Here is a 20,196-nt window from a genome sequence, read left to right as displayed (position 1 = left end):
TAGAAAGAAGAGAACTTTAGGTGGGTGAAAAGCATTGCATGCTTTTCAAAACAGATGTAGAAAGGCAGAGTTATGGGATTGGAAAACGATTAAAGTGCTTTTTGGACTCCTAGTTTGTCCAGTGATGCTATATGGGTGTGAATTGTGGGCTAGCAGCACCCCCGTCTCAAAATGGAAACAAGTTGAGAAAATTCAAAAACGTTTGATCATGAGCAAGTTCAAAATAAAAAGTTTGGTACTTTATGAGATAATGTTGAGTGAAAAAGAAGCAACTCCCATCGAAGCAATTGCTATGGTATGGCTCATAAGATATCTAAAAAGATTTGAGCAAATGGGAGTAAGTAGATGGCCTAATGTTATCTTCAATGAAGGCACGAGTGAAAGAAAGAAAACATGGATGAGACAAAACTACACATGGATGCAAAAATGGAATATCTACCTCAATGTCTATCCCACAAATGGCAAGGAACTAAAGAATTTTGTTATGGAGAAAAGAGTTGGGTAGAAAGAAGTACTACATTGAGGAATTCAACCCTACGTGTGATATACAACAAAAAGAGTTCATTGGAGCTAGCATTCCATGGAGGGCAAAGGTTCTTATTGTTCAATTAAGAACCAACTTGCATCAACTTCGGTGTGAAACAGGACGGTTGAAAAGGCCTAAAGAAGCTTGGGAAGAATGGGTGTGTACATTTTGCGCATCTGGGGCAGTGGAATCAGAAAAACATTTCATTTTGGAATGTGATGCATTCGAAGACATCAAAGAAAGTTATGGGAGTATGTTAGCATGGGTTTCTTGGCATTGTCTTTTCAGCGAGGGGATTGTTGGAAGGTTGGGCCAGCTCATCATCAATTTGAGTAAGAAAATGATTGAATTACAAAAGGCAAAAAGAAAGAAACTGATGGTCCCATACACTATTTTTAGTTTCATAGACATTCAAATATCATTTCATTTCGTTATAGAATCAAAAGGTAAGTAGTTAATTATCTAATTGATATCCATGTACCATTTGCATTGATATCCATGTACCATTTGCACTTATTATGTGTTTCATTTCAATTGTGCTCTTATGGAAATCGTACAAAGAAATTTCGGTCAAGCAAGTCGTAACAATCATATTCAAAACGACTCCAATTTATCCTGTTAAACACACATGGGCAAAAACATAATCTGAAAGATAAAACATGAGAATACATTTTTATTAACAAGTGATATACATTTATACTACATGGTTTGACCGTTGGGTTCCACATCCCAAGGTCTCTTGGACTCCTTTTGTCTATTCGGCTTCCACACTAACCCATTGAAGATTAGGTGTCCAACATTCCCCCCCTTAATCCGAAGGGTTATGTATGAGTCCAAGAAGAGAGCTGTAATACAAAATATGCAAAAATGCATGGCAGCACTAGGCTGAATGTGCTCTCTGAAATGTTGGTATAAAGGGCAGTGGTTTAAGGATGACCACCAACACAAGAACGCTTAGTGCAGTTCCCAGAACTCTTCCAAAACTGGCAAGAAGTTGAAGTCTTCTGCTAGAGGAAGTGCTCCTATTGTTTTGAAGAGGGAAACCTTCAACCATGAAAGGGAGGTCTCACCCCGCATAAAAGGGAGAACTTCAACTTGAAAAGGGAAGTCTCAATCTGTGATGGTTTAAGGATGACCAACAACTCTGGAATGCTTAATGCAATTCCTCGAACTCTTCCAAAACTGGCAAGAAGATGAAGTCTTCTGCTAGAGGAAGTGTTCTCAATTTTGTTCTTGGAATTCTTCCGAAACTGGCAAGAAGCTGAAGTCTTCTACTAGAGGAAGTGTCCCAAATTACCAACTGAAGGCATGTTCAGGGTCATCTTTGTTTCTGGCTACAACTTTGAAACTGGTGTGGCAGGTTGTGGCTCAGGCTCTCTTGATGTGGCTTTGAAGCTTGTAGATGACCATCATTTCCCCCCCCTGTCAGATACAAGGTGAGATGATGGAGAATACTCAACTGCAAGACTATTCAATACTCTGGAACAAATTCTGACATGTGATTGGAATATCTTCTTGGTTGTTGATGCCCATTGCCAAGAAGCAATCCATTCAAGATGAATCTTTGTTCTTGCAGGACGTTTGTTTCTGAAGCATCTGTTTGAAGAATGACTGGTTTTATGACAGTTCTTACATGGATGAAGATCAAAACAGTGATCTTTCAGATGGCCAACTCGGTCACAGTGTTGGCATTTCAAAATCTGTTGTTGTTGTTGTAGAAGAGGAGCAGAACCTGATACAGCTGGAGGTGAACTGTCATTAAGGAATCCAACACTCTGAAACTGAATGGGCTTTGAGTAGTCTGGAATATGAAAAGACAAGTCCTTCTCATATCCGAGTCCAGTTCTATGTTTGTTGTGGACAAGCTCTTCCCAAGGTCTGATGATGGGCTTGGGAAGTGCAAGCTAAACTTCTGCATCTGTATGTAACCTTGCTGCTTTATGGGAGTCTATTTCAATCTTCTAAACAGAAACAGGTTCAGAATGACTCCTCAGTTTTAATTCTTCTTGCTGTAGCTGAGATTCGAGCTGCAAAAAATCAATTTTCTCTTGTGCATTTTGTAGATAGACCTGAATGTCTGTGAGATAAACTTTGTTGATTTTTAATGTATCATGAGTAGTAGACAATATCAAAGTTTTGAGGAACTCTAATACTTCATTGATTCTGGCCATTTTTTCTTTAATGTCAGAATTACACCTTAAAAACTAATCACAACTACTACTCAATGCAGAAAAGTAATACCCACTCACAGTACACAACAATATCCTTTATAAATGTGCAGCAAATGATCAGTGTGCAACCAGCAAGAACCAATTACAATCCATTACATAAAAATAAGAATTTACTCATGACCAGCACTATGTTCTGACAATACAACCAACTAAAATTTTCTCCACAAAAGATTACTTTTATTTGTCAAAACAATCATTGCCTTTACACAGCCCACCAAACTCTTATGCAGCAGTTGAATCAAGGAATCAATGCATATATATGTAGACAAAAACTATAATGAGTTTTAAATACAATGCCACACTGGGGCAGCAGCAACTACAAACTTGCTTGGATCCTTCAAATACTCCTTCACTTTCAAAGTGGAAATGATGGCTATCAAAACTTCAACAACTATAGCACCATGTCATAGACAAGACTTGAATGCTCATATATAAATGCCTTGACGAGGGTACGAACAAATATTCTCTGATCTTGCCACTTCTTCAAATAAAACACTCTACCCTCATATATCACATAGAATTTATGGAGAGCTAACAACGCATATGCCAGAATGCAATATATAGAGAGTCAACGATACCTCTAGTGTTCCAATAAGAATGATGAGCACAACAGTGACCCACTTGTAGGAGCTACGCACCAATGAAAGGATTATTCCACATGTTCATGCATGTATGAACGCACAGAGATGAACCGACCAGCTCGTTGCTTTAACACACAGCTTCTCTTGTGTGAGTCTCTCTGCTCTCCATGCCACTGCAAAGTTGTTCTGCGGTGCTTCTGATTCTCCACACTTTCACGTCTATAGCTATTTGATCATATTGATCATGTTGAGGCATTTGTAAGATAAGACAGAAAATATATTCAATTTGTTAAACACAAATTTTCACACACGGCCTCTTTCATATGGTTGATCTTCAAAATATATATCGACCAGAATATAACTCCAATTCCTAGTCAACACATGTTCTTAATAAAAATGATTTAATGTAGGGTCGTTCAATGTTCCACTAGTGATCAACACTCCCACATCATCCACGGTCTTCCACCAAAAGCATAGCAACATTTATGGGAACAGAAATATCAAATGTTGCCTGGCTAATGGTATTTTACCACCGCCTAGCAAATCATGGCAATGATTTACACATTCAAAACAAGAGACTGATGGGATGGCAAAATAGCAGATCAATGAAAGATAAAAATGAGACATCAATTGGCAAATGACTTTGCACAATTAGCTAGGCCTTTTCAGTCAAGCATCAGGTCTCAACCATGGGCTCAGGTCCTGATCCCTTGCCAAAAGAAATTTCGGTTTTTTTTTTGACTGGTGAATTGAATTAAACAAGATGTCCTTGATAACATGTGACATCAGTCCATGCACTTGCTCAACAGTAATTTTTGAGCTGTCGTTCGTAATCTTTGCAAGTTGTGATTCCTCCTCCTTTCTTCCTTTGTGGAGGCGCCAGAAATGAACTTACACGTGAATGTGCCAATTGACTTTCTGCTTGCTCTAGCTTCTTCGCAAGATCTGAAATTTGACCTGCAACATAATCTCAGTTCCCTAAGATTGGCGAAGATGAAAGAGTATTTACCCAATATTTATTCCATAAGAGGTCCAAGAGGTGAGAATCAAGGGATGACTTGAAGTATGTAATATCCAGAGCATAATACCGCTTGCAGTGAACACCAAAATCCTCAATTTTATTCAGAGGGATTGTTTGATACTCAGAGGCAGGCTCATCAGGAGGTTTGTATCCATCAGGGTATGTTCGAAAAGCACCAATCTCAACTTTTCCAGCAGATACAGTTCTTGTGGGGTCTATGACTACTGCTAAGAAAGATTCCTAAAACTGCTAATTAGAAACCTGTGTATGCACATCAATACTAGAAAGCCAGCAACCAAATTGAGGCTCAACTCAGCCACTCTCGTGGCAGATGCTCGAAGCATTGTTGCAAAATCAATCTTGATGCTTTCTCCTAGAATCAAATATAAACTAAAATCAAAACGAAAATCATAGAGATCAAGGAACACATCCGTTCTTCTTGGTAGAAGTTTGTTTCTTCTTCGCAGCTCCAAGTTTCGTCAGGGTAAGAGATCGATTAACCATCAAGCAGCGGTAGAAAGGAAGGACGAGTCTGAAACAAAATGGCAGACAAAGAATCAAGACAGATTTTCTATCAAGGGAAAGAGGTAGAGGACAGAGAATAATGGCAGTGGAGTTCGATGCAGAAACCTAAATTTCAAAACTTGCGCTCTAGCTGTCAGTGATGTCAATTTCTGCAATATGGGCGGAACAGTGAAACCATGTCAGGGCAGCGCATTATATGAAACAGTGGATTATATCATGTCAAGGCAACACATTATATATGAATCAAGGTTATATGTCAGGGCAGCGCAGCATTATATGCAGGTAATTATAAAAAACCGGTCAAAGAAGAGCAGAGGGGCAGCGCTCTGTATGCAAGGCAGAAAATAGCCAGAATAGGGAGTTACAAAGAATTTTAAGAACGCTAAAAATAGGGCTGGAGAAATCACAGAGGTTGCAGTTAGAATTTAGCTGAGTAAATATTCATGAAATGCATAAGTGATGGCAGAAATGACCTGCACATAAAAGTCATAAAACAAAATGACTCAAAGTAATTATGCAGGGCAAGAATACGCCTACGCTGATACCATGTTAAACACACATGGGCAGCAACATAATCTGAAAAATAAAACATGAGAATACATTTTTATTAACAAGTGATATACATTTATAGTACATGGTTTGACTGTTGGGTTCCACATCCCAAAGTCTCTTGGACTCCTTTTGTCTATTCGGCTTCCACACTAACCCATTGAGGATTAGGTGTCCAACAATCCGCATAAGTATCATTGCTATAGAACTGGAACTAAATTCTCTATTCTTCTTCTTATTAAATGCCTTGCCACACATATATTGCAAAAGCATGGCAAGCATTACCTTTGAATTGCACTTGTTTAAGTGTCAGATTATATGCCAAATACACAGTATCAGGGGACAAGCACACGAGAGTGGGATTCGATGGAAAACAGATCAATTAGCAGAGAATACGGACCTGATTATTTTTGTAGTGTCGTGAGGTGTGCCTGATTGAGAGTCAAAAATGTCCAAACCTTGGTCATCATGTTTATTATTCATCCCTATTACTGTGTGTCTCATCTAGACAAAACTAGCTCAATCATCAGCCAGTAATATCCATAGACAGAGATGTTAAATGTTTCAATGACATCCACATTTACATCTTGAACGTACTCTAGTTAAGTCCTCTCCACAAGCAAGGGATATTACACCACAAGCAGCGTTCAGCTATTGCCTTAGCAAATAACATAAAAATATCCATTATCGGGAAGAAGAGAAACAGACTGGAATCACGATGAAGAAATGACAGCATGTACAACGAGTGTCATACAGCACTTTGCTGATAAGTTGTAAATAAAAGTGCTTAACTAAAGCAACCTAGAGAGTGTCTACTGTAACTCATAAACTCATAAAGGTTCTTTACAAAGCTCGTCAGTAAAGTAAATTTACTCCTAAAAGCAGCCCTTGATGAGTCAGTTTGGACTCTGGAGCTTATATATTTAAGCAGTTTAATGTGATACACTAAATCTATTGTAAATCGCCTTAGTCTGCAGAAGAACACGCAGATTTCAGAAGTTGCAAAACTGCATTTCTATCAGGCATACTTGGAATGGCACCTTTAACTTGAATGCATAACGATGCCGCTGCAGCTGTCAATATGTGCAACACACAAAACATTAGTGAAAGAAAGAAATAATGACAGGGACTTCAAATAGTTGCCTTTCTAGTTTAGTACAATGAGGACATAATTAGAGACGCAAGAGAACTATAAACTCAACATTGCAAAATTGTAGCCTATTTTGAAGTGAAAGAATACAGAAGGAGAATAGGTAGAAACTGATAGCTTAGAGAAAATACTGAACTAGATAATGGAACAAAGAGTCCATAAGCTTTATGCAAATTTGACAAAAAGTTTACTCCCTACAGTGCACAAGTTTTTTTTGCAACGCACTCGACACAAATCCATATCTCCCTATTGACAGCCAACTACGCACTTCAGATGGGTAATATCATTCTTCGGGATAGCAAAAGCCCGCTCATATAGCTGAAACTAATCTGAGTCTGAGCATACAGGTTAGAATTCCTAGATCATATAGTCAAAAAAGATCAAAAGGAAAAATTCAAACCTGCAAACTTCAGGCTCTCTGCCACTGAATTTCTTTCCACAAGGGCCACAGCAAATGCAGCTGTGAAAGTATCACCTGCTCCTGTTGTGTCCAGTACCATGGGAGCAAGAATAGCAGGCTGTAGGATTGGAGGAAGACCTTCCGTCACTAAAACTGATCCTTTTTCTCCCAATTTTACCAGAACTTGTTTGACACCCTATGCGGATTACACAGGTACATAACTTTGTATGAATCACACTAAAATATTCAGATACATCCTTACAAAAAAAATTCAAAGCATAGACAAAGTCAGTTTGATCTTGTTGCCCTGGATTGTTTTCACCATTCCATGGTCATTAATTGAATGCCCAAAGTCACGTAACTTCCACATCTAACAGTATGTATCCCCCAACACCCTTGGTGAATGTACACAGTCTGGCAACGAGGACCTGAGTCCCGCTACATGATTGAATTGACACGATCCCCTAAACTCATTAAAATCAAATGAAAATGGAAGCTATAACATACCATTTCATGACATGTGGCTGCAGCTTCGATAACTTGATCAATTGTATTGGTAGAAGCTCCTGTCAAGCGTTCCAGCTCAGTTTCATTTGGACTAAAAATGTCAATGCATTTAAGCAGGTTCTCGGGAATTGGCCCTTCCATGCCTCCAGCATCTAGAATCACTGGAACATTTGCACTTCTTGCAATCTGAGAAGTTAGAGACATACGTAAATTCCATTATATGATAAGATTTTGAATTTGGAGTACTGAGCTTGAGTGTCAAATAAAAGGGAAAGAAAAGTCATGATTGTTAAAATTGATTGCGAATTTCACCAAGCCTCTAAAGCATAGTTTAAACCTACAAGAAGAAAGAGCCCAAGAGATTTTTCAAAGTGAAGGATACCAATTTTGTCCAGAATAGAATTTAATCTAATATACTGAAGTTCAAATTTTGAAACAAAGATTTTGATCTTGCTACACAAGGGTAGGATGAGTTCAAGGCTCCAGAAAATGTTATTAATATAAATTTTTCACCACTAAATTCAATCACCCATGGATGGATAACTAATTCCCACTCTCCAAAATATTTATTTTCCTCAGGTTTTATGCTAACAAAAGAAAAAGGATGTAGCAATCTTTATTGGCAGATTATGTCTACATGATGAAAGAACAGAAAAGAGACTTGAATCTGTGAAGGCAAGGCACATGTTGATCCAAGTCTAAGGCTCTTCTTATATTCTATCAATGTGAATGGGCCTTCTTGGGCCAAGTATGGGACAAGAGCGGCTGTAATTGTCTCATTGTTTTGATAAGAAGACTTCAAGGTTCTTCTCTACTTAAGAGGAATTGGTCCCTCCAGAGATAAGCCAGTATATAGGCCTCTCTGTGTTTGTAATTGTTAGAATTATGAAGGGTGGAGTTGCAGTCCTAAGCGACCAAGGAGAAGCTTATTCAGCTAAGAGAAGTTAAGGATTGGGCCCATGATTATGATATTATCTCCTTGTCTTTCTTATTAAGGTTGGAAAGCTCTAGCCATTGACCACCCTTATGTTTTGCTTCTTAAGAGGTACCGGTAGAAAGTAGTGTCTTGGATTGCGCTTAAAGACTTGATCTGAAGCTTATTGACCTGGTGTGGTTTTTCTAGTTGACCTGAGCTGGTCTTGAAGAAGGTATCTGCGGCCTTATGACAATATGGTTTGGTGTGACAAACCAAACCATATTGTCATAACATTATTTGAGAGACTTGCCTAATGATTTTTGGACATTGTTGAAGATTTCCACAGAGTAAATTCTGTGCATGAATAAGGTCGCCAGTACTATGATATTTTGAGTTGTTGTTGGGCTGCTCAAAGATATTGTTTCAGTCTTCATCGATAGCATCTTTCTGCAAATTCTTTGCGATCTCTGTTAAGGGCCTGTCCATACAAATTAAGAAGACTGTGATTTCATCTGAAAGTATCTAAGGCGAATTTACTTTCTGTTCTGAAACAAAACTTGAGGCATATCTTAAGGCTGCTTGATGTGACTATTTGATCCCTAATCTGAAGATTTCTGAGTGACAGCAAAGGCATGATAGTAATTTCACCTGTTTGGACATGCATTGACAATTGTTTTCTTGTCTCTGAGCTTACCTCAAGTACATGAGGTACCATGCGAAGATAGAATCAAAATAAATTGGACACATAATATTCTCCTCATTGTTGAATGACGTACCAGCGTTCTGAAAAATTAATGGCAGGGAGTGAGTTAGTAATGCAGGAGCAGCTTTGGGCTGGTTAAGGCATATAGAATCACTATAGACATGAAGCATCTCTGAGCAGTTCTGATAAGGCTTATGACATCTCCTTGTCACAGATCTGAAGGAATACACTAACGCTCCTCTGAAGAAAGAAGCCTTCTCTAAATCGTTGTTTTTGTGATGGATGGAACTATGAAGATAATGCACAGGAAGCCTGGCAACGTGCTGACATAAGCATAGAGATGGACATGCAGCATTGGAGATTCACAGATACTGTAGTGACAGTAGTTTGGTCGCAATGACATACTGTGCCATGTTTGAACATTTCCTTGTGAATGATCCTTTGTGTGCTGAGTTGTATGATCATTTAACATAACAAAATCAACGATGTTGAAAGAAGTTAATTAAAGCTCGGATCAGCAGTTCTGAGTTAAGCTTTATGCACAATAGGCATCTGTTGATAAGGTGAATCCGTGTCTTGGTAAGCAACATTAAAATTGGAGAGTCGTTATGTAATGGACACACGTTTATCATTTGTTTTGGCTGTCAGGTTCGATCCCCAACAGAAATTGAGTCGGATTATTTTATTTTGACTAATTGGTCCATTTTGTCGTACATTTAGTAGTTTCCAGCGACCATACAAGAATCTGACAATCTATTAAAGTTGGTTCAAAAAGGAGCGAAGTGTAGAACAATTAATCTCATGTATAATCCAGTGTGCTAATTTTGAGTTTCTAAAGTTGTTGTTTGTCCAAATCGAGATCCGGAAGAAGCTAAGCTATCAGGGCTCAGAGATGGATGCATTCATAGGGTAGTTGCAGGCTGTAGCACAGTATAGTGATTTCAGGTTGTGTGGCAGTTGGTGCAGTGACAATGATCTTGACAGATTTTAGGGTTTGATCTTTGAAAAGAAGCAGTGCAAAGATGATAGGGTTCTCTCATTGATGATAGAGACAGAGTTGATTTGGTTGATGTTGTTTTGACAGAGACACGTATATGTTGAGAGTCAAGACAGGGTTGTCAGCAGAATTATTTATGTAATGTTTGGCAAAGAAAGTATGTTGCTGAAATAGGATTTGATCATTTGAGCAAGAAAAGTTGATATAGCTTTTGATGACCTTGTATTGGAGATTGATAGAGTCAACAGAAAATTTTTGGTTGATATTGAGCACAAGTGGATCCAGTCTGAAAATAGTGAAATGTGGTCTGCTGGCTGATTAGGGTGGCAGGGTGGTGCAAAGGCAAGTTGGAACCTGCGCAGGGCAGTGGAGAGTCCTTCAGGTTGGAGCCTGTAACCCAAGGGGTTGGAGCTTCCTTCAGTTGGAGTTGAGAATCTTCGAAGTTGGAACTTCCTAATTGTTGTAAATCTTTTGAAGACAAATATTAAGAAGCGTTCGGTGGTTCTTCTCCCGGAAGGGTTTCTGCCTAAAAATCTGTTGTCTATTGTCTTGATGTTTGTACCTTGTTGAATGGTGTTGTTTATTGTTCATGTGATGGTGATTTATGTTAATTTAATGTTAATGATAATTAACGCTCTGTGACAGTGTGAAGTTAAAAATACTAATTAAAGAGAAATATTGGTTCACCCCCCTCTCAGTATTATTTCCAACAACTTGCGCTCTTCATTGTATCTTCACCTCCATCGCTAGCCTCCATTTATAATCTTCATTGAGTCCAAATCCCAAACCCCAATCTCCTCTCTAGAAGCATCCTGAATCTTCCTTCTAGAAACATCTTGAATCTTACTTCTAGAAACATCTTGAAGATCAACCCATGTTGCTTGGGAGCGGGAGCGGGAGCGAAAACGGGAGCGGGAGCGACCATTTTCAGAAGCTCCCGGTTTGGGAGCGAATCCAAGAGCGATTTTTTAAAATATATATATTTTTTATATTTTTTAATTTTTGATACAGATATGTCAACAAAAACATGAAGAATGATGAATTAGACATAAAAAAACATAGATTGATCATTGAACCATATCACATCAATCATCTAGAAATTATAATCGTCATCAACCATGTCCACAAGTTAGTAAAATACATATTACAACTGCAACATATTGAGTCTCATGAATCATGATTCATCAAATTCAATCTTAAAGTTTCAACTTCAAGCTTTCAAAATTGAAAATTCAATAACATTTATCATCATTGATCACCAAAGTTGTACTTGTAAGTTGTAAGCTAAGTTTAACCATTACAAGAAGTAATATCTAAGATATTTCTAAGTCCTAACTTCTAACTGTTAACATGATATGAAATGTTATAAATTTATAAAATGAAACATGAATAATGAAATGAAATGAAACAACTTTAGTCTTTCACGAAGCATCATATTCATAATTCACAATCATTACCAATGAGTTATAATTGCCAAGGCCCAACTTCAAACTTCAAATTTTCATTGTCACAGTAATATATTGTTTACAAAAAATATCGTTATGATATGAAAGAGTCAAGAGTCAAGGACTCAAAACTCAACAGTTATGAAAACTAAAGTCTAATAGAAACTAAAAAAGACAAGTAAACTGTCTCCACGAGAGTCTCCAGGAGTATAAGCAGGTCGTGGTGGTCTTCTAGGAGTCTCCCGCACAGACCGACGACCAGAACTAGAACCTCCACGTGAGGGTGTAGATGGAGGTGGCGACAGCAAAGGAACAAGACTCGGACCTCAAGCACTGCTACTGGATGGTGGAGGTGGAGGTGGAGGTGGCATGGTTGCTTCATCTTCATCCCTTACAAGTTCCTCTTCCAGTTCTTCAATATGTACAATGCCATCCTCCAAATTGTCATCCTCTGGGTGATTGTCCCAAATTTTATATGTGGGATCCTCATAAGCCCGATCACAGTAATGACTCAACAACCTCAAGTTGTAGTGCACATAAACCAAGCTTTCTGCTCGGTTTTCATTGAGTCTGTTTCTTTTCACATTATGTATGTAGTTGTAGGTGCTCCAACACCTCTCTGCAGAAGAAGTATTTACAACCTGTGAAAGAACTTTTTTTGCCAATTTTGGCAAAAGTCCATGCCCGCCATATGTTTCCCACCATGTGAGAGTATCAAATCTATCTTTGGCATCCATTGCATGGAAGTTACCATACAAACCAGTGCCACTGAAGTATCTGCCTATTTCAAAGTGCACAGCAGCACATTCCTCCCTGTCAGGTACCAACTTTTCTAATGCTTCCAAATATCCTTTACTTACCTCTGGATCTAAATGGGGTTTGGTCCTAACCCCACCCCCTGCTGCAGGTTGGCCCAACCAAGATGTAGAGTGGTATTTTGGCGTAAGGATATACGCCAAGCAATGTAGTGGAAGATTAAGCCTATTCCACTGTTCACACACACAATCATGAATCAGTTTGTACAAGTTGGGATCTCTATTATGAACAATGTCTTTTATTTCCCCCAACATGGTATCCATTTGCTCATACACCTCGCCAATCACTGGTTTGTCTGTATCTGCAAACCGAATCATGTGATAAATTGGCTTGGTGAAATCCAATACCTGCCTCACACTTGTCCAAAACTGCCCATCAAGAGCGGCCTCTTCCACCATTTCAAAACCTGCCATGTCAGCTACATTTGTAGCCCTTTCCTTTAATATCTGCCAATGTGGACTTGATACCATGCTAGCTAATGCCTCTCTTACCTTCAAAAGGCGCCTGAAGGTGAGGTAATAGCTACCAAATCTGGTCTTCGCAATCTTCAACAACTCCAATCTCGAGTGACTGCGGAAAAGGCCATGGGTATTGCTATGATTTGTAATAAATTTTATCATTTGTTTGCCTTTCTTGTACAAATCACCAATCCATTGGTATTGTTCATTTTTGTTCTTGACAATATCATGCAACAGAAGGTTCAATGTGTGAATCAAACATCCAGACCAAAATATGTTGGGGTATTTATCCTCAATAATTGCTCCCGCTGCCTTACAATTAGGAGCATTATCAGTGATGACTTGGATGACATTGTATGGGCCAATACGCTCAATTGTTTCAAGTAATGCTTCTGCAATGTTGATGGCGGTCTTGAACTTGTCTGAGTAATCATGTGCAGTTAGAAAGATGGGACCACTAACAGACACAGCAAGAACACTTATCAATGGCTTGCCTTTTACATTTGTCCATCCATCAGATACAATGGACACCCCATGGTCAGTCCAAGAACTTGTCATTCTATTCAAAGAATGTGATATTTTTGCTTTTTCATGATCAAGGCCAACGGTTCTTGCCTTGTCATGCCCAGGGCTCTTGTATCCTTTAGGGGCATCATTTATGGCAGAAACCATTTCGTGCCAATAAGGTGAGCGAAGAACATTGAATGGTATCCCACATGCATAGAGAAACCTGTAAACCTTTGAATCCACATCATTCCTACACCCCTCATCAAGGAAATCTGATATGGTTCTACGCCTTAAAGATGATGACCCTATGCCTCCATATCCACTGCCTTGGGAGGACGCTGAAGGAGTTCTTTGTGATTGTGAGCTTGGTTCAAAGAAACCCCTTGATTTTTTTGATCTGTATTGGGCTTCCTCCTCTTCCCTTATGTATTTGGCTCTATCCGCTGCTGACACCGCTGTACAAGTTTTAATCCCTATTTGTTTGTCTCCATCCCATGGCCTTTTCCCGCAGAGGTGTCTTCTAGCACGGGTGTATGAACCTGTGTAATCAGTGTTGCAATGGGGGCAATGAAATTTAGTGGTTCCACCCCCTCTCCCTGTTTCAGCCTTGTTAACATATTTCCACAATGGAGTTTGGTCTTGTTTAGTTTTTTGAGGGTCATGTTCACCCTCCTCCAGCTCCTCCTCACCGGGGTTTTCACCAATTTGACTTTCTCCAGCTTCTTCATCCCCCTCTTCAGTTTGGCCCCTCCATTTCCTACTCTCCAGCACCATAACAACCATAAAAGGGACCAGGAAGAAGAAAATGCCAAGAAATATAGCCAGGTCCATGGTGTTTGATGTTTGTAGGGTTTTGATTCTTAAATCTGCAAATTAATTCAATTTATTGGGATTAATTAATTTAATTTATTAATTTAATTTAAATTCATGATTTTTAAACTCAATAAACTAAATTAAATTAACTAAATTACTAACTAACTAAATTACTAAGTTACTTGCCTCTGCAGGCTTGCTCCTCGCTCCTCGACACGTGCTCCTCGCTCCTCAGCACTTCCTCCTCGCTCCTTTGCACTTGCTCTTGCTCCAAACTCTTGCTCAATGAAGTGACAATGAAATTTTTTTAGGCCCATTGGGCTTTTAAAACCAAAAAAAAAAAAAATTAAAATTCGATTTTTTTGGCGTCCGCGGAAATTTTTTCCGCCTGATCGCTCCCGGCGCCCGTCGAAACGCTCTCGGAGCGATTTTTAACACCCGGGAGCGATCGACGAGCAATCGCTCTCCTCGATCGCCTCCCCAATCGCTCCCGGCGTTAAAAATCGCTTCGGGAGCGACAGAGCGATCGCTCCCTGCAACGCTCCCGAAAAAGGCAGGGAGCGCAAATTTTTTTTTTGGGAGCGCGCTCCGGAGCCGCTCCTGCCCGGAGCGCGATTCGGGAGCGGGTTCCGGGGGGGCGCTCCCCCGCAACTATGAGATCAACAGTTGAGATTATTTCTAAGTCACTTAAATAATTAAACTATTTATCTGTGTTGCATGGGTACCCGCACTCGGGGGTGGGGTTCTCGAACCCGTCCCGGGTTCCCGCACCCAAATATCGGATTCGGGTACCGGTTCTTCCCAGACGAACCATGAAGAACCAGGTTCTTCAAAAAAAAAATTGGGTTCTTTTCCTTTAACGGGTTCTTGGGTTCTTGGGTTCTTCGGGTGCTTGGGTTCTTCGGGTTCTTCATTAAAAAACTATATTAAAAATTTAATTTTCAAATAAATTTTTTTTATTGAAATTTAAAAAATAACTTATAACAAAGGTAAAACTTATAACAAAACCTAAAAAACCCTAAATCAATTCTTGTAAATCAATTTGGAATGAAACATTCTTCCACGGTCCTTACCATCAAAACCTGTGTTGCACAAGTACCCGCACCCGGTTTTTAAAGTTTTTTACAAGTCTTATTTTTTAAGAATTCTTGTAAATCAATTTGGAATGAAACATTCATTCCCGAGCCAAATAACCATCAAATTATAAACTGTAAATTCACACATACAGGTTCAGACATTTTCGGTCAAATAGAAAGTAGGATTGAGACCAGCCATAAACTGTAATCAGTTGATGTTGTTAAATGGCGAAGGGCTATTTTGGACAATGGCTAAATTAAGTATCAAAATCTGCCAATTTCTCACAGCATTCTGATAACATCATGTTAAGATTAAAACTAGGAAAATATGCCTAAATCATATATGGTCTCTACAGACTTGTACACCAAGTAATCTCTAAAAACTGCGAAGATGTTTTATGTTTAGATAATTAATATTCAGGCAGAGCTTCGCACTTAAAGACAAACTATCCCTCAAGCCATCAGATGGCTGCTGTGCATTTTATTGGGAAACAAAGACTAATAAGCGTGTTTTGTGGAAGGGTAAGGCTGCCACTGTTTTTGGGATTGCTTTACCACAGAGCACACCATGCATGGGGCAGGTGGATGATTAGACATCAAGAAAATTCTAGACCACTATCAGGTTGAGAAGAATCTCCTATGAAAAAATTGTGTTTTTATATGGGAGAGACTAAACATTCAAAGCAAAGTTACAAGCTCAAGCTCCAGCCAGAATGAGCAATTTCAATAAGGAGAGAAGCTGTCTTGAAATTAGAGCAGTGGGCAGAAATGCTAACACTCCTTGGCTGTGTAGGAGGAAGGGTCTGTACAACCACAGCCTGATTCATTGATAGGCATCCTTGCAAATGAACCTAAGCTGCATAGTTATTTTAAAGCCTGTGTGTGACAAAATCTGTCCCACGTTTCACCAAAATAGCTGAGTCTAGCATTTATCCTAGTATGTATTTTGAATTTTCAGTTTTAGTAGTAGCCTTGAGCTCTCTCACATAGCTGTCACAGTGTCATGGTTACACGGAAAAGATTCAAAAGAACAGTTTTTTGGTGATAAATTTTGAAATTTCAATGTCAATGTTGAATGTTCAATGATGTGCATGTTTAAATGATTATCATTAAAGTTTTCTTGTTTAAATTTGAAAAAATATACAAATTCAAATTTCATATATATTATTAATTACAAATTTATAATTTATAAAATATAATTATTAAAATTTAATATTATTATATTACCTGACGAACCCACGCACCCTATTTCAAAAAAGGCGTCCCCGTCCCCATCCCCGCACCCACGTTTCCTGGCAACATAGCTATTTATCCTTAGAAAATAACCCAATAGTCCACAACAATTAATTGACTTTAATTATTGTACTTTTCCTAACTTAGGAAAGAAGACATAAATCACTAGAAGAGGCAAATAATGTCTTCCACATGCTAAGATACCAAGCAATTGTAGAAGACCTTCCAATGCCATTCACATCAATAGTGGCATCCTGACATGGCATGTCCATGTGACAAGATGATGTAGTAGGATGACATGGATCAAAGGGCATAGTGGCATTGATGTGGCGACCAAGTGATAGCCGAGATGGAGTTGACTTGGATATCAGATGTCAAAATGTTAGGTATCATGTGTCAGCCGATATTGGATCCGCATAAACTCCCCGATTCTAACGAATCCCAACAAGTCCATCGATCGATGGGAATAACTCAGTCAATTGATGTTCGTTGATCGAGTTTGGGAAAGTGCGACAAGCAGAGTTCCCATGTATTGCTAGTGGGCCAGTGGTCTAGTAACCAAGAGAGAGATTCAATTAATGGGAGGAGCAAAGATATGACAGTAAACAGGTCGCCAGCCGGCTGTCGGGGGTTAGGCTATTGGGAGGCTGAGACCCTCACACAGGGCTTACCCCTCCATAATAACAGAACCTAAAAACTGGTCTGCTACTAGAGACATTTTTTCCTGTTAGATGACAGTGTTATCTGTGTTGCATGGGTCCCCGCACCCGGGGGTGGGGTTCTCGAACCCGTCCTGGGTTCCCGCACCCAAGTATCGGATTCGGGTACGGGTTCTTCCCAGACGAACCCAGAAGAACCGGGTTCTTCAAAAAAAAAAATTGGGTTCTTTTCCTTTAACGGGTTCTTGGGTTCTTGGGTTCTTCGGGTTCTTGGGTTCTTTGGGTTCTTCGGGTTGGGTTCTTTGGGTTCTTCATTAAAAAACTATATTAAAAATTTAATTTTCAAATAATTTTTTTTTATTGAAATTTAAAAAATAACTTATAACAAAGGTAAAACTTATAACAAAACCTAAAAAACCCTAAATCAATTCTTGTAAATCAATTTGGAATGAAACATTCTTCCACGGTCCTTACCATCAAAACCTATGTTGCACAAGTACCCGCACCCGGTTTTTTAAGTTTTTTACAAGTCTTATTTTTTAAGAATTCTTGTAAATCAATTTGGAATGAAACATTCATTCCCGAGCCAAATAACCATCAAATTATAAACTGTAAATGCACACATACAGGTTCAGACATTTTCGGTCAAATAGAAAGTAGGATTGAGACCAGCCATAAGCTGTAATCAACTGATGTTGTTAAATGGCGAAGGGCTATTTTGGACAATGGCTAAATTAAGTATCAAAATCTGCCAATTTCTCACAGCATTCTGATAACATCATGTTAAGATTAAAACTAGAAAAATATGCCTAAATCATATATGGTCTCTACAGACTTGTACACCAAGTAATCTCTAAAAACTGCGAAGATGTTTTATGTTTAGATAATTAATATTCAGGCAGAGCTTCGCACTCAAAGACAAACTATCCCTCAAGCCATCAGATGGCTGTTGTGCATTTTATTGGGAAACAAAGACTAATAAGCGTGTTTTGTGGAAGGGTAAGGCTGCCACTGTTTTTGGGATTGATTTACCACAGAGCACACCATGCATGGGGCAGGTGGATGATTAGACATCAAGAAAATTCTAGACCACTATCAAGTTGAGAAGAATCTCCTATGAAAAAATTGTGTTTTTATATGGGAGAGACTAAACATTCAAAGCAAAGTTACAAGCTCAAGCTCCAGCCAGAATGAGCAATTTCAATAAGGAGAGAAGCTGTCTTGAAATTAGAGCAGGAGGCAGAAATGCTAACACTCCTTGGCTGTGTAGGAGGAAGGGTCTGTACAACTACAGCCTGATTCATTGATAGGCATCCTTGCAAATGAACCTAAGCTGCATAGTTATTTTAAAGCCTATGTGTGACAAAATCTGTCCCAAGTTTCACCAAAATCGCTGAGTCTAGCATTTATCCTAGTATGTATTTTGAATTTTCAGTTTTAGTAGTAGCCTTGAGCTCTCTCACATAGCTGTCACAGTGTCATGGTTACACGGAAAAGATTCAAAAGAACAGTTTTTTGGTGATAAATTTTGAAATTTCAATGTCAATGTTGAATGTTCAATGATGTGCATGTTTAAATGATTATCATTAAAGTTTTCTTGTTTAAATTTGAAAAAATATACAAATTCAAATTTCATATATATTATTAATTACAAATTTATAATTTATAAAATATAATTATTAAAATTTAATATTATTATATTACCTGACGAACCCACGCACCCTGTTTCAAAAAAGGCGTCCCCGTCCCCATCCCCGCACCCACGTTTCCTAGCAACATAGCTATTTATCCTTAGAAAATAACCCAATAGTCCACAACAATTAATTGACTTTAATTATTGTACTTTTCCTAACTTAGGAAAGAAGACATAAATCACTAGAAGAGGCAAATAATGTCTTCCACATGCTAAGATACCAAGCAATTGTAGAAGACCTTCCAATGCCATTCACATCAATAGTGGCATCCTGACATGGCATGTCCATGTGAAAAGATGATGTAGTAGGATGACATGGATCAAAGGGCGTAGTGGCATTGATGTGGCGACCAAGTGATAGCCGAGATGGAGTTGACTTGGATATCAGATGTCAAAATGTTAGGTATCATGTGTCAGTCGATATTGGATCCGCATAAACTCCCCGATTCTAGCGAATCCCAACAAGTCCATCGATCGATGGGAATAACTCAGTCAATTGATGTTCGTTGATCGAGTTTGGGAAAGTGTGACGAGCAGAGTTCCCATGTATTGCTAGTGGACCAGTGGTCTAGTAACCAAGAGAGAGATTCAATTAATGGGAGGAGCAAAGATATGACAGTAAACAGGTCGCCAGCCGGCTGTCGGGGTTAGGCTATTGGGAGGCTGAGACCCTCACACAGGGCTTACCCCTCCATAATAACAGAACCTAAAAACTGGTCTGCTACTAGAGACATTTTTTCCTGTTAGATGACAGTGTTATCTGTGTTGCATGGGTCCCCGCACCAGGGGGTGGGGTTCTCGAACCCGTCCCGGGTTCCCGCACCCAAGTATCGGATTCGGGTACGGGTTCTTCCCAAACGAACCCAGAAGAACCGGGTTCTTCAAAAAAAAAATTTGGGTTCTTTTCCTTTAACGGGTTCTTGGGTTCTTGGGTTCTTCGGGTGCTTGGGTTCTTGGGTTCTTCGGGTTCTTCGGGTCGGGTTCTTTGGGTTCTTCGGGTTCTTTGGGTTCTTCATTAAAAAACTATATTAAAAATTTAATTTTCAAATAATTTTTTTTTATTGAAATTTAAAAAATAACTTATAACAAAGGTAAAACTTATAACAAAACCTAAAAAACCCTAAATCAATTCTTGTAAATCAATTTGGAATGAAACATTCTTCCACGGTCCTTACCATCAAAACCTGTGTTGCACAAGTACCCGCACCCGGTTTTTTAAGTTTTTTACAAGTCTTATTTTTTAAGAATTCTTGTAAATCAATTTGGAATGAAACATTCATTCCCGAGCCAAATAACCATCAAATTATAAACTGTAAATGCACACATACAGGTTCAGACATTTTCGGTCAAATAGAAAGTAGGATTGAGACCAGCCATAAGCTGTAATCAG

The 20,196-nt window shown here is 38.9% G+C and overlaps 1 protein-coding gene and 1 pseudogene across 2 annotated transcripts in view; both read right to left on the bottom strand.

The window, feature by feature from the left end:
* Positions 1 to 3,998: 3,998 nt before the first annotated feature.
* On the bottom strand, positions 3,999 to 4,863 carry LOC149249528 (COP9 signalosome complex subunit 5 pseudogene; annotated as a pseudogene).
* A 1,224-nt stretch (positions 4,864 to 6,087) lies between these two features.
* LOC149249527 (ribokinase-like) overlaps positions 6,088 to 20,196 on the bottom strand; it is a 92,640-nt gene continuing 78,531 nt past the window's right edge. The window contains exons 3-5 of one of the 2 annotated variants that reach the window (XM_089458736.1): positions 7,491 to 7,676; positions 6,984 to 7,101; positions 6,088 to 6,506 (exon numbers count right to left, since the gene is read on the bottom strand). In XM_089458736.1, coding sequence (XP_089314862.1) covers positions 6,400 to 6,506; positions 6,984 to 7,101; positions 7,491 to 7,676 — 411 coding nt within the window. In that variant the 3' untranslated portion in view covers positions 6,088 to 6,399. Of the gene's footprint in view, positions 6,507 to 6,983; positions 7,180 to 7,490; positions 7,677 to 20,196 lie in introns of both variants that reach the window. The other variant, XM_089458735.1, reaches the window with a different exon arrangement.

Source organism: Pinus tabuliformis, chromosome 7 (genome assembly GCF_031772625.1).
Source record: "Pinus tabuliformis cultivar Carrire ecotype Pingquan chromosome 7, CPIR1, whole genome shotgun sequence".
Classification (NCBI taxonomy): domain Eukaryota; kingdom Viridiplantae; phylum Streptophyta; class Pinopsida; order Pinales; family Pinaceae; genus Pinus; species Pinus tabuliformis.
The sequence above is the reverse complement of the archived record's forward strand: the minus strand, read 5'-3'. Positions and strand labels throughout refer to the sequence as shown.